Here is an 11923-nt window from a genome sequence, read left to right as displayed (position 1 = left end):
GCCGTCCGGGCCAAATAAACGCCAACGGGCCAAAAGAATTACGACGTAAACAAACAAAAAAACTGCGCAACGTTACACCTAATCTCCGCAAAAAAAATACACCTCAGAGCTCCACGGCGCCGTTTTTACGGCGTTTACTTGCAGCATTAACTTTAAAAATCGCGTCCGTGGTGCCGGACGGCTTGCCACAGTCCAGCCGTCTGGCCGCACGCCATTGTGTGAATTGGGCGTGGCCCCGCTGTCGGGGGGGGTCTGTTCGCAGTGGGGGAGACTATCTTGTGTTATTATTAGTGAGCGTTTGGGGTCCGCTATGCGCCTGCGCAGTTTCTGGCCAGATCACGCAGTGACCCCCCCCCCCCTCCCCAGTGTTATTGTCACCGCTGCGCCACACGCTCGGTCGGGAAAGAGGTCGTAATAGCAACAACAACAACAGCAGCAGCAGGTTTTAGTTGCCACTTCCACGGGAATGTGGCCGCGTGATTCTTAACGAGACATTCCTAACTTTACATTTGCATCTAAGCTGGCTCAGGGACGCACTGGTAGTAAGTGGGCTGTGAACCTGTGACTTTGTGATCTTCTGGGTCACAGGCGAGTATCTTACCCACTTATTTACCAAAAATATATTTTTAACGGGGAAATCCGTTTTCTGTTTAGGCCTAGTCCTGGGAATGCCTTTAGTCTAGGACTGAGCATAATGCATGAACGGTAAACTGATCCTTGATGAATGGTGTTGGGGAAAAACACCCCAAACACCTGTATGGGGACCGGTCCTGCATGTTTTTGGGTTAACACACCTGTATTTATTGACTTTGATTTGATTCAACACCCGTAGTTGAATGCAGATTCTCTCGATGCCACGGAATATACGGTCTGTGTGGCTGGTGTCCTAATAAGATAGAGACTGCCACCTAGAGGCACCTGCTGCGTAATTAGACAATTATTGATTATTTATTGTGCCAATAATTCTCACATTGACTGCAATGCTATAAAATTATGGTATCCGGCATTTGTCCTTGTACCTTATGCGCAGTGTTATTATCTAGTGCCTATTCAGTGTGTCTCACCTGACTATGAATGCATTTTTTTAAGTGACGACGTCACACTAACTATGGCTTTCCTCATGTATAGCCACAATCAAATGTTTTTCTTTGTGGTTACATATCACCACATTCATATTATTGTGCATAAAATTCACTATAATAAATACAATTAAATTGTTTTTCTCGGCAGACTTCATGCAGTGTGACGTAATAGGGGGAGGGGCTCTGGCCCCTATGTTTCCATGGTGACGCGTCTCGTAAATACTCGCGTTTTCATCAATGAATCATTAGACTACGAGTTCCATACGGAGTTTCTCTCCGGAAAACGACTAATTCCAGTCAGACCGACATTTCTTACCACACGGCAGGACCTGCATCATGCTACTTTGCACAGGCAGACAGATAGAACTATGCATTAGACGGTAAAACTATTGCCACATTTCCGGAGCGACAACATTTCTTGGGCTAATTATCGTCGTGACAAGGAGATGAGCTCGTCTACATTCGGCATTCCCGCCTGCCCGAAATCATCCACCAAGAAGCAAAACGTCGATGGTGCGTCCGGAAGAGAGAAGCTTAAGAAGAAGAAGAAGACGAAGAAGAACGCGGCCAAGGAAAAGAAGCTAAACAGTGGGACAAAAAGACGAGGACACTCCAGCGCTTCCCCCTCGGACGAAACAGGTAAACAAAACGCCCCAACAGATATAGCGACTTGTCCAATAGAAATATTTTCATTACCTAATTTCTCATTGGCTCCCATATGTACAGCTGTCAACAGCTTATAAATACAGAGGAACCATATGCATGTTTTAGATATATATATGTGTGTGTGTGTGTGTGTGTGTATGTATATATGTATATAAGTTCAGTATTATATGTAACATGAGGGGCAGTTGTGGCCTAGTGGTTAAGGAAGCGCCTGTCATGGCTGCCCACTGCTCACCAAGGGTAATGGGTTAAAAGCAGAGGACATGTTTCGTTGTTTCACCGTGTGCTGTGCTGCAGCCTATCACAATCACTTTACTTACACTTTCACTTTAACATTAAAAATGTCAGTGATTATTTATAGAACCCATGTGTTGTAATTGTCCCCCCCGACCATTTAATCCACAGAGAAGCCCCAGTCTGATCATAAGGACAGTGCTGGCTCATCAGTTCATCCTTACCAGGCCAAAGCCAAGAGCAGCAAATGCAACAGAAAGCCTACGGAATTGGGCTTGAGTCAGGAAGCAGCGCTTCACCCCTCAGTTGTGGAGTCCGCAAGAGACCCAGAGGACCAGTCTCTGGAGAGTCTACGGTGGAACGGCGTGTTGGACGACCCTGCTGCTGAGGCACAGCGGCTGGAGGTTTACAAGGCCAACCGCCGCAAACGCTACCTCACTCTTCAGCAAGCAACGAAGCACGAGTCTTCCTCCAAACATGATCCGATGTGCTTTACCTAGACGCTATCAATAAACTGCCATGTAACCTTCCATCTGTGCAATAATACAACTCAGGATAATTGTTGTACATGATGTATTTTAATGCACACAAAAGTACACTAATTGTTGACAAGGTTATTTGTCTCAGATTATTGAAAGGCATACAGTTTGTTTTTATCTGACAATCATTCATTCGGCTTCAAGAGGGAGCCATGGTTCTTGAATACAAACCCAGACAACTGATTCAAAGTACAGGTCATTCAAAGCACCAGGTTATCTCATATATAGAACTGGAATGTGACAATTGAACAACCTGTTTGTTATCCTGCTTGTTATATCTGTTAAACTTCTGTTGAGAAATCTTATGAAATTTTAACCCATTTTAACTCATTTTACACTTATGTGTGTCTGTCTATAGTGAAAAATACAGTAACAGTGACATGTCTGATGCTCTTACAATATTTATGTGTAAAACCAACGCCTATGTTTATAGCTTTTCTGGTACAAATTCTTGTAAACCATCAAGATTTCCCTGAATCATTGTGTGACAAAACCAGAACAAAGACCATTCAGAAACCATTCATAACACTAATAAAAAAATTGGTTGAGTTACTGAATCAAGAACCAAGATTCAGTTACATTGTCACATGGGTATTATGTGGACGCTGCATAATATTCTCCCTAAAATAAATGAATAGTTTACATTTGTCATGTGTCAAAGGTTTCTTGGTTATAATAGCACACCACCTCTAAAGAACAAAAACCATTCAGTCTGACCTCAATATGCAATAATAATGGAAATTTTTTTTTTTTTTGTCAAATGCCTTTTCTAATCACTTATGTTTGATAAGTTGCACAATGTCTGTGCTTGTGTATGGCGGAGTGAGAACAAGAGTTGAAGGGTAGGAAGAAAGCAGCATTGTGTTTTTGCTGCAAAGAGGCCTGTAGCTCCAATTGTGGCCGACCAATGCCATTGTGCACAGCCGTTTTGTCGTAGCTGCCAGACTCAGCGGTCCTTCCTCGCCGGCGTTCTCTCGGTCCACTGTTCTTGCTAATCCCTGGCTGCGCCCTGATTGGATGGTTCGGTCAGCAGGGTTTCAGCATGTGTCATCTCCCTGAAAACAGCCCTTGGTGTCTTTCCCAGCACCCCGACAGCAGTTGGTATAAATCCTAAAGGCTTAAGGTTCCAGCTTAAGCCATCCGATTGTCTGCTGTTACCCACCAATTCAGACAAACTATTACATTTCAGGCTAATCTTGTTTGCTCTGTAACATCTGTGTTAAAAAAGGACATCCTGCCCATGACCATATTTCTTGTGCTTCTGTTCCTGTGTAGCTGCTCCAGGAATATTCACATGAAACAGACAATAAATTTCCCCTATAAACCCTTACAAATAGTCAGAGTACACAAAGTAGATCAAACGTCAGGAAGTATATGAATAATGGGATGGGTTCAGCTTGTGTGTTGTGCATAGCACCCTTTATACAAAGAATGCAGAGCACCTGACAGTTCGGCCACTGAGATTTTCTTCAACGGAGACAGAATTCACTGCGCCACCAACACTCGTCCATCCAATAAGGAAATGAGTTGGGTTGCTGCCTTTCACAGGTAATGATTCTTCCGTAGAGATGAGCGGAAGATGAAAGTTGGTCACAGAGGTAACCTGTGACAGTGTCATTGGTCCTCTACTGTCGGCAACTTCAGCCAGCTCAGGTCATCTGATCTTATGATGATAAGCAGGATGGAATTAGTGAAAATAAGTGAAATATGTAAGTCAGCAAGATTTTGATCAGCTACCTTAGTTGTCATTTTTCGTTGCATGAAATGGATGTTTCAATCAGAAATAAAAATCGTAAACACTTACTCTGCCTCTGCCCTAGTGATGACTTTGCCAGATGAAAATCTTTCTGCTACCACAGAAACTGCGGGGTCAAAGTTCAGTCCAGCTGCTGCCACAACTTCTTCACCCCTAAAAAAAAAAAATCATTACTCCATTGATTTTTTAACCTTTTTTGAAATATGAAATCTATATTTGTAAGAACAACTTACTTTATATATAAAGCTAAGAATTTCAAATCTTCAAATTTTCCTTTTAATATTAATTCGGTATATCCTTCCCCATAACCTGTCAGACACAGGGACATAAAGAAGCTTGTAATTTAGAAAGAAACCTTTAAAAACAGCATAAAGCCTCTTACCAGTGTAACGGATGGTTCTGCCCACTAGGACGGTCCAGTAGAAGGGGGCAGAGTTCAGCTCCACCTGCTTATGCAACATGTTGAGGGCAACCACACGGCCTGTCAACAGCAGTGAAACACACTCAGAGACTATTCAGTTTTCACAATCTATGAAGTGCACTTTATTGTGTTGTATTCTTGTAGTGATGTTTTTTTCTTCACAGTCGTACATCATTTAAGCTGTGATATTATTACTATGCAAATATATGTTCTGTGCTCAATTATAATGTCAAATAAACGTTTTAATGTCAATTTACATTATAAAATAAATAATTAACGAGACAATAGATGCACAGTTGTCACAAGCTATTTGAAAGTTTTATTCCAACACCTTTAGGTGTAAAGCCGTAGTGGAGTTACCGTGTGCTTGTGCTATCTGCCAGTGGCCGATGTTGACTCGTTCTTGACCTGCCATTTTTAGCGGGAATGATGACAAATCTCCTGCACAAAACACATCTGCTACGTTGGTCCTCATAAACTGTGGGGGAAATAAAAATCATTGTAAGTGTTCCTTACATCAGCTACAACTGTGTGTAAAGATAAATTGGTGTTTTTGTACAGTGAGCAAAATCCTTACAATGAATAAACTTACTTTATCTACAGGGACGTATTTTTTGTTGTCCATGTTAATGCCACTTCCCTGCAGAAACCCGGAATTTGGAAGAACCCCTAATGGCAGAAAAGGGTGGACTGAATGATTCAGTTCTACACTACAGTGCAATTCACATTTACAATTTTAGAGTTGTAAAAACTACAGAAATTAATTACAATTATACTCACCAATTCCCACAATTAATACATCTGCAGGTAGCACCGTCCCACTTTTCAGTACCACCTCCTTTACCTAACAGAGATATTACTATGTTTCATGATATGTACTATGGAGATATCATAAATGCCTTTTGAAAATATAAAATCCTATCAAATATGCACAAACAAAATTTGCAATTTCTCCCAAAAATGGAAATTTGTCTAAAAATGATCACAGTACCCTCTTGTCTTCTCTTCGAACTTCTTTCACACTGTCATTCATGTAAAATTTCACCCCCCTCTCAGCCAGCATCTGTGCAACCAGAATTTGAGCTTCATTAGTTGATCACCCATGACACGTATGTCTATTTGTTAGCGTAAGGTGGCTGTAAAAAATGTCTCCTTGAAAGCTGACCATCATGGTGATCTTTCCAATCTCTGGTCCCAGGGTCCTTTGGTACGGCAGCTCACTGCTCCCAATTACAGTAATAGTGGCAGCCTTGTCTGTCATGTAGGAGGCCACCTCCATGCCTGTCGAACACCCAGTGAAGATTCCGTTTACACCAGTGACATAGACGGCAGTCCAGCATGGGTTATTCCACATATTTATACATGATCATACACATACCAACAAAGGAAGTGCCAACAACAACTATTCTGCTGTCCTTGCAGGCACTGTGGATTCTCCTGGCATCCGCGGGCGTCTCCAGCATTAGGACATTGTCCAGGTCTGCACCAGGGCAATCAAGCCCTTTGGCCCTAGAGGGCAGCAGAGAGCAAGTGATGCCACTGGGGTTATAGGATCTAGATTAGGGGTCGGCAACATTTAACACTCAAATTTCCACAAAAGAGAAAGCACGGGGTGTAGCAAATTCTTTTTGCGACAAATGTTTAGTCACCCAGACAACTCTTAAAAACCCGGCCAGACATGTTCAGGGTAAAGATGAGACCTTAACTTGGCTGTGCTATGATAACTCTACAAAACGTACTTATCAAATTAAAGTCAACATATGCAAACAATGAAACACTCAATATTGTAAACAACTGTTTACTCACCCCGCGAGGAGTCAGATTTTGAAAAGCTACTCTAAATTTGTGATTTGAGCGACAAAAATTTAAACACGTTGCACTTTAATGGTCACAGTACTTTTCAAATTTCGAACTAAAAACACCAGGCAAACATAAAACACACTTAAATTATTATTTATTTTCCAAAGTCACAGGGAGCCGCAGTGTAAAGATGAAAGAGCCGCACAGCTCCAGAGCTGCGGGTTCCAACCCCTGATCTAGATGTATAGTACCTCATTCCAACATTTGGATTGACAGGCTTCTATTCCTGTACTGACCTGCACCCTGTTGCGATGAGCAGCTGGTCATAATGTTGGAAACCTCCATCACTAAATGCCACATTTTTCTCTTCAGTATTCACCGATGTCACCTGTCAAGTGTTGGGTCACCATTACACATAAGATTTTGTAAAATTGTTAACATGCTTTGTATAAAGTGATACAGAGAGCAAATGCAGAGCCTCTTGGTCTTGTCAAACTCACCTGTTTGTTGAACCAGACCTCAATGTCAAACTGCTGGAAAAATTCTTCCCTTCTCAGGGTGATGCTGTTGTTCTCAACATCCATCACCTGGACACAGAAAGGAATTATTCAACAAGGAGTCATACAATGACAAATCTGAACACAAATTTAATTTCTCATGTGTAGCATGTATCTGTGGATTTTTGTTACACTGTTTTACTCTACAATGTAAAAAGATATATAAAAATTTCAGTGTCATAACCTACATCAACCTTTGTTTTCTAACTGTGACATACCTTGCTAAGTCGAGTTTTGTCATAAGGTAGGAGGTCGTCTCTTGTCACCATGATGATCCTGCCACCATATCGCTCTTGGCGAAGAGTCTCAGCACACATTAAGCAGGCTGGTCCTGCATTTTGGTACACACACAGAATGAAAAGTTGACTCCACACAACACAAATTGTCCACACAACAGAAATGACATAATGTAAAATTCAGCTCTTTGATCCAAATTTTTCGGACATCCTGAACATTCGACAAGGCTCTGTGCAGAGTACCTTTCTATTCTGCATGTCCCAAAATTACATGTGCTTTCTGCATAAACATAGATCTTGCTATCAGTCATTCTTAGTATCATCGATTCTAATCAAAGCACCTAATTTTTTATAATTATTTAACTTTATCAATCTTTTATCTCTCTTTGTTTAGCTATTTCATTGCCCATTCACATTTAGATCAAGACTTTCCATTTCGTAGATCAAACAAATGATTTGCTTGCTCGAAATTGCTTTTTTGTATTTATTAGATCACAAAGATGTGACATTCTCACCTCCTCCCAGCAGCAGTGTGGTGTGTGAGACCCCTGCAACTCTGCCACCCATCTCCTTCATCCGATTTGTTTGGTGCAGCGACTGCAGCCATTAAATGTCAAAACCAAACAGAGAAAAGTGCATTAGAGTACCACAGAAATAAAAAATATATATCATGCTGTCACTTTACTGTATTTACTGTTATCAACAATAAAAAAATATTACCTTTTTGTTTATTGTCACGTACACTTTGCTATTTTCAACTTTCACCTAAGAAGAAAGAGCACAATATCAACAATATGTGGTAATATGAGGTTAGATATCCCAAAAATCTAAAAGATGTGAGTGCACAAATCATATTGCTTTCTTTATTGTTTCTTTATTGTATCCTCTGTTTTCCTGTTGATTTAAACGCATAAAAATGAGATATTCCTTCATTCACTTCTCATTCCCATGCAAACAGAAAATATGACTGTGCCTTGTGTTTGGGCAGGCAGTCTATGCCAGGGTACTCCTCCAGATCACCAGTTTTGACATTGAAACAGGATCCATGCCACGGACAACGCAACTTATGCCCCATAAGTGCCCCTAAAAGAAAGGTACAATTTTTTTTACTGAAAAATCACAGTTTTGCTTTTATATTCAAGTAAACATCTTCAACCACACCTCTGCTGAGAGGAGCACCGTAGTGAGTGCACTGGTTTCCCAACACTGTGAACTCCCCATTGCATCGTGCCAGAAGGACGCCATGACGACCAACCTCAACCTCCATCATCCTGAATGAAATAAAGATGTGCCATTTAAAGGTGCGTCTGCTGCCAATGCAGTCTTATTAACAAAGAAATCTATTGGGTCTAACAAAACAATTATAACTAATATTAATAATCTACAATGTAACCCAGGTGTGTAAAATAGATATTTTAAATTGGCAAATGGAAGACCCCGTTTATCCTCTGAGACTAGTAAGGCCAGGTTGTTTTCAACTTCCACAGTTCTTACTGTCCATCCTGAAGGTCTGAGTCCAGACAAACTGCTGCAGTCATCTCGTCTGACTCCTCAGAGTCCAGATCCAACACAGGAGCTGGATCTGCAAATGGGAAAAAAGCAATTACTGTGCCATACACACAAACATAGTGAACATAAATACACATACAAAACATTCAGCACCTACCAAATACTGCACTATTAATTCAGAATCTACTAAAAATAAAATAGAAAATGGTTATCATCATCAAATTGCTTTGCCAATATTTATGAAAGACATAAATGATATAATAACAACATATGAAGTAGCATATGAAAAAATGTAAGCATATGAAAAAGATGCAATGTTTCAAATAAAAGTTCTAAATGCAAAGATGGTGAATGGGTTCATGTACATAAACAATATAACACGTCATTTTTCAGCTTGGGGTTAAACCACACCTCTAATTCCATGTATATCGTGCTTTTTGATGCAGTTAAAATAGGTTTAGGGTTGTTCAGCATGTTCACTGTTTATCGGCTGCAGCAAATGAAAAAGCTACGTAAGCTCACAGACATGCCTGACTTTGTGAAGGTGTGTTTTTTTTGTGTGTTGAACGGGTGAGAGAACATTTATTGAGGTTCTATGAACTCTCACTCAGCTCTGGAAACAGATACGGATAAATGTGCAAAATTTGCAGATTTCTCACTGAAACAAGCAGGCGGGTTGTGACGTCCTATTAGGATGATGAAAAGGATGAGGCAAAGATGTTTACATGAAAACCACTGTTCAAGTGAAATAATTATCAAGATTGTGTGGCGTTGTGGCATATGACATGACGTTATAAAATCTAAATAACAGTGTGAAAACCTGTAGTTAGAAAACCTCAGAGCCAGAAGCAAGATCCAGCACCAACATCAGAGTGGGCAGGTAGGGTAACTCATTGAGGGAATATTATTAGAAATAATATAATGAAGGATGTGAACACTTACTTGAACCGAATAAAATTCTCCTATTGTTCAAAAAGGATGTTGTTGTAAAGAATAATGTTGGAGATGATGCTCGTGTTAAAATAGTCTACATGGTGAAGCAACCCTTACTTGCACTGAATTGGAATTATTTGAGAAAAATCGACTGAATCAAGGCTGAATACAGAACAGTGCGCTATTGTAGGTTTAACATGTGAGGTTATAACTGCATGAATTTGATAATACTAGGCCGATTTGAGGCATGAAACTCCAGGCCTGAAAATGACTCTGGCCCTGGGTGTTTGATTGGTTTCAGGTCTGGGGAATTTGGAATCAATACTTTAAACACTTTTTTAGAGTGAAGTGATTGTCACTGTGATACACACCACACAACAGTGTCTGGGCCGGTGCTTTGCTTAGTGGCAACTCAGTGGCACCTCGGGACTCGAACCGGCAACCTTCCGATTACAGGGCAGCTTTCTTAACCGCTAGGCAGCCTCCACCACCACTTATGCTTTTTGTAGTGTGGCAGGGCACACTAAGATGCTAAAAGATGCAATTGCCACTAGAACAGAGGCATCATACTGCCTCAGCATTTAAACACTTAATGCAACATGTTCAGGGATCCCTTTGGTAATTTAAACCTGGATAAGCCATGGAATTTGAAAAGAGAATTTTCCAGGCCTTGAAAAGTTTTGGAATATGTAACAAACATATAAAGTTAAGGAAAAATCTGACACTGAAATCTTTGAAAATCTGAACAATTGAAAACGACATATTAATGTATAACATGAAGTAAGACTGAGCAAGACTACAATGTTTAAAACTAGTGCAAGTCTAGAGTATAGTTTACTAGCTTTGTGTAGTGAACCATGTCACGTGCGTGCGTTGCTTCCATATTCCAGCACCTCCGCAGCAAGTGTCTCTTTTTAAAAGTCATGTAAATTACAGCTTGCGATCTATGGCCAAACATGATGCCATCCATTATACTTGGGCTTGCAACAAACTTGGAGGAAGAAACGCTGTCATTTTAGTCAAGCTCAGGGTTTCAGGGTTGTCATAAGTTTAGTTTAGCAATTTGCACAGAAATTCCAGAGAACGTATTGTCATGAACATTATCCTTAGAGTAATCAATAAGTCATGGAAATAATTTGGTTCAAATGAGTAAGAACCCTGCATGTTACACTGTCTACCCCAGCCATATTACACACATGGAAGCAGCTATCTGTGCAATCCATGTATAGCGAAAATCCATCAAGATGCTAATAAACTAATTTGGCCACCATGAGAAAAACTCAGACCACGTCCCATTTTTATGAATTTTTACATATAGATTTTATAACATTTTGAAATAATAAGAAAAAAAAACAGGGGGTGGCTACATCATATCACCCACTCACTGTCCCACTGTCTCACTGTAACCACTTAGTCCTACTCAGAATCACTACTGCCAGAGACCGGGGATTCACCCAGCCCATCGCCAGGCACACAGACGCGCACATCATTCACTCACACACTCACACCTTTTGATCAGTCAGAGTTGCTAATACACCTAGTGTGCATGCCTTTGGATGGTGGGAGGAATCCTATGTAAACTCACACAATGGCCGGGACTTGAACACACAACCTTGGAGGTGCGAGGCCACGTTGCTAACCACTGCGCAGTCGCACAGCCCGCTACAATGATAACCCGCTACATATCTAATGCAAATGAAATCCTCGCTGATCTTTCTCTCTTACAAGACTGTTCAAAGACTTCAGCATCATAAAAAAAAAAAAACTCGTGCCATTTGAGGATTAAACTTAAAAAAGAGGACACAAGACATACTGAACCTTTTGGATCTTCATCATCACACAGGGCATGCCTAAATGAATTAGTATGGGAAATGTAACGATCCACGTTCTACTTACTGTGCTTCTCACTTCGCGACATTTCACAATAGTTAAACACTAGCTGGACAAGATAAAATATCAGTTTTCTTTTAGCTTCGGTCTCCTTGACAAGTTTGGGCAGCACGTGATCTCAAGGCTCAGGTCCAGTCTCATAGGTTATTGAAAGCATTTGCGTGGATGAAACTGAAGTCCGTCTTTTCGGGCTCCACGGATTCTCAGTGCTGTCCTCATTGTGGTGACCTTCACAGCAGCTCCGCTCCAGCACAGGCGTAATTGGCCGTCATTGTCTCATAAAAACATGCGCTCTAGCCA

At 40.9% G+C, this 11923-nt stretch overlaps 2 protein-coding genes across 2 annotated transcripts; one reads left to right on the top strand and one right to left on the bottom strand.

The window, feature by feature from the left end:
• Positions 1-86: 86 nt before the first annotated feature.
• LOC114792334 (protein LIAT1) lies at positions 87-3059 on the top strand. Its single transcript, XM_028983332.1, has 2 exons — positions 87-1721; positions 2154-3059. Exons 1-2 carry the CDS (start codon positions 1529-1531, stop codon positions 2480-2482), a joined length of 522 nt encoding a protein of 173 aa, XP_028839165.1. The 5' UTR covers positions 87-1528; the 3' UTR covers positions 2483-3059.
• Positions 2997-11705, bottom strand: aifm5 (apoptosis inducing factor mitochondria associated 5). Its single transcript, XM_028983333.1, has 19 exons — positions 11630-11705; positions 8786-8873; positions 8453-8562; positions 8265-8374; positions 8012-8056; positions 7807-7888; positions 7274-7386; positions 6999-7085; positions 6795-6886; positions 6077-6207; positions 5864-5979; positions 5690-5761; positions 5479-5542; positions 5291-5367; positions 5059-5176; positions 4660-4758; positions 4511-4586; positions 4326-4430; positions 2997-4184 (listed from the first exon to the last, which is right to left on the bottom strand). Exons 1-19 carry the CDS (start codon positions 11649-11651, stop codon positions 4136-4138), a joined length of 1656 nt encoding a protein of 551 aa, XP_028839166.1. The 5' UTR covers positions 11652-11705; the 3' UTR covers positions 2997-4135.
• Between the last annotated feature and the right edge of the window lie 218 nt (positions 11706-11923).

The sequence above is a fragment of the Denticeps clupeoides genome, chromosome 6 (assembly GCF_900700375.1).
Source record: "Denticeps clupeoides chromosome 6, fDenClu1.1, whole genome shotgun sequence".
Taxonomy (NCBI): Eukaryota; Metazoa; Chordata; class Actinopteri; order Clupeiformes; family Denticipitidae; genus Denticeps; species Denticeps clupeoides.
The sequence above is the reverse complement of the archived record's forward strand: the minus strand, read 5'-3'. Positions and strand labels throughout refer to the sequence as shown.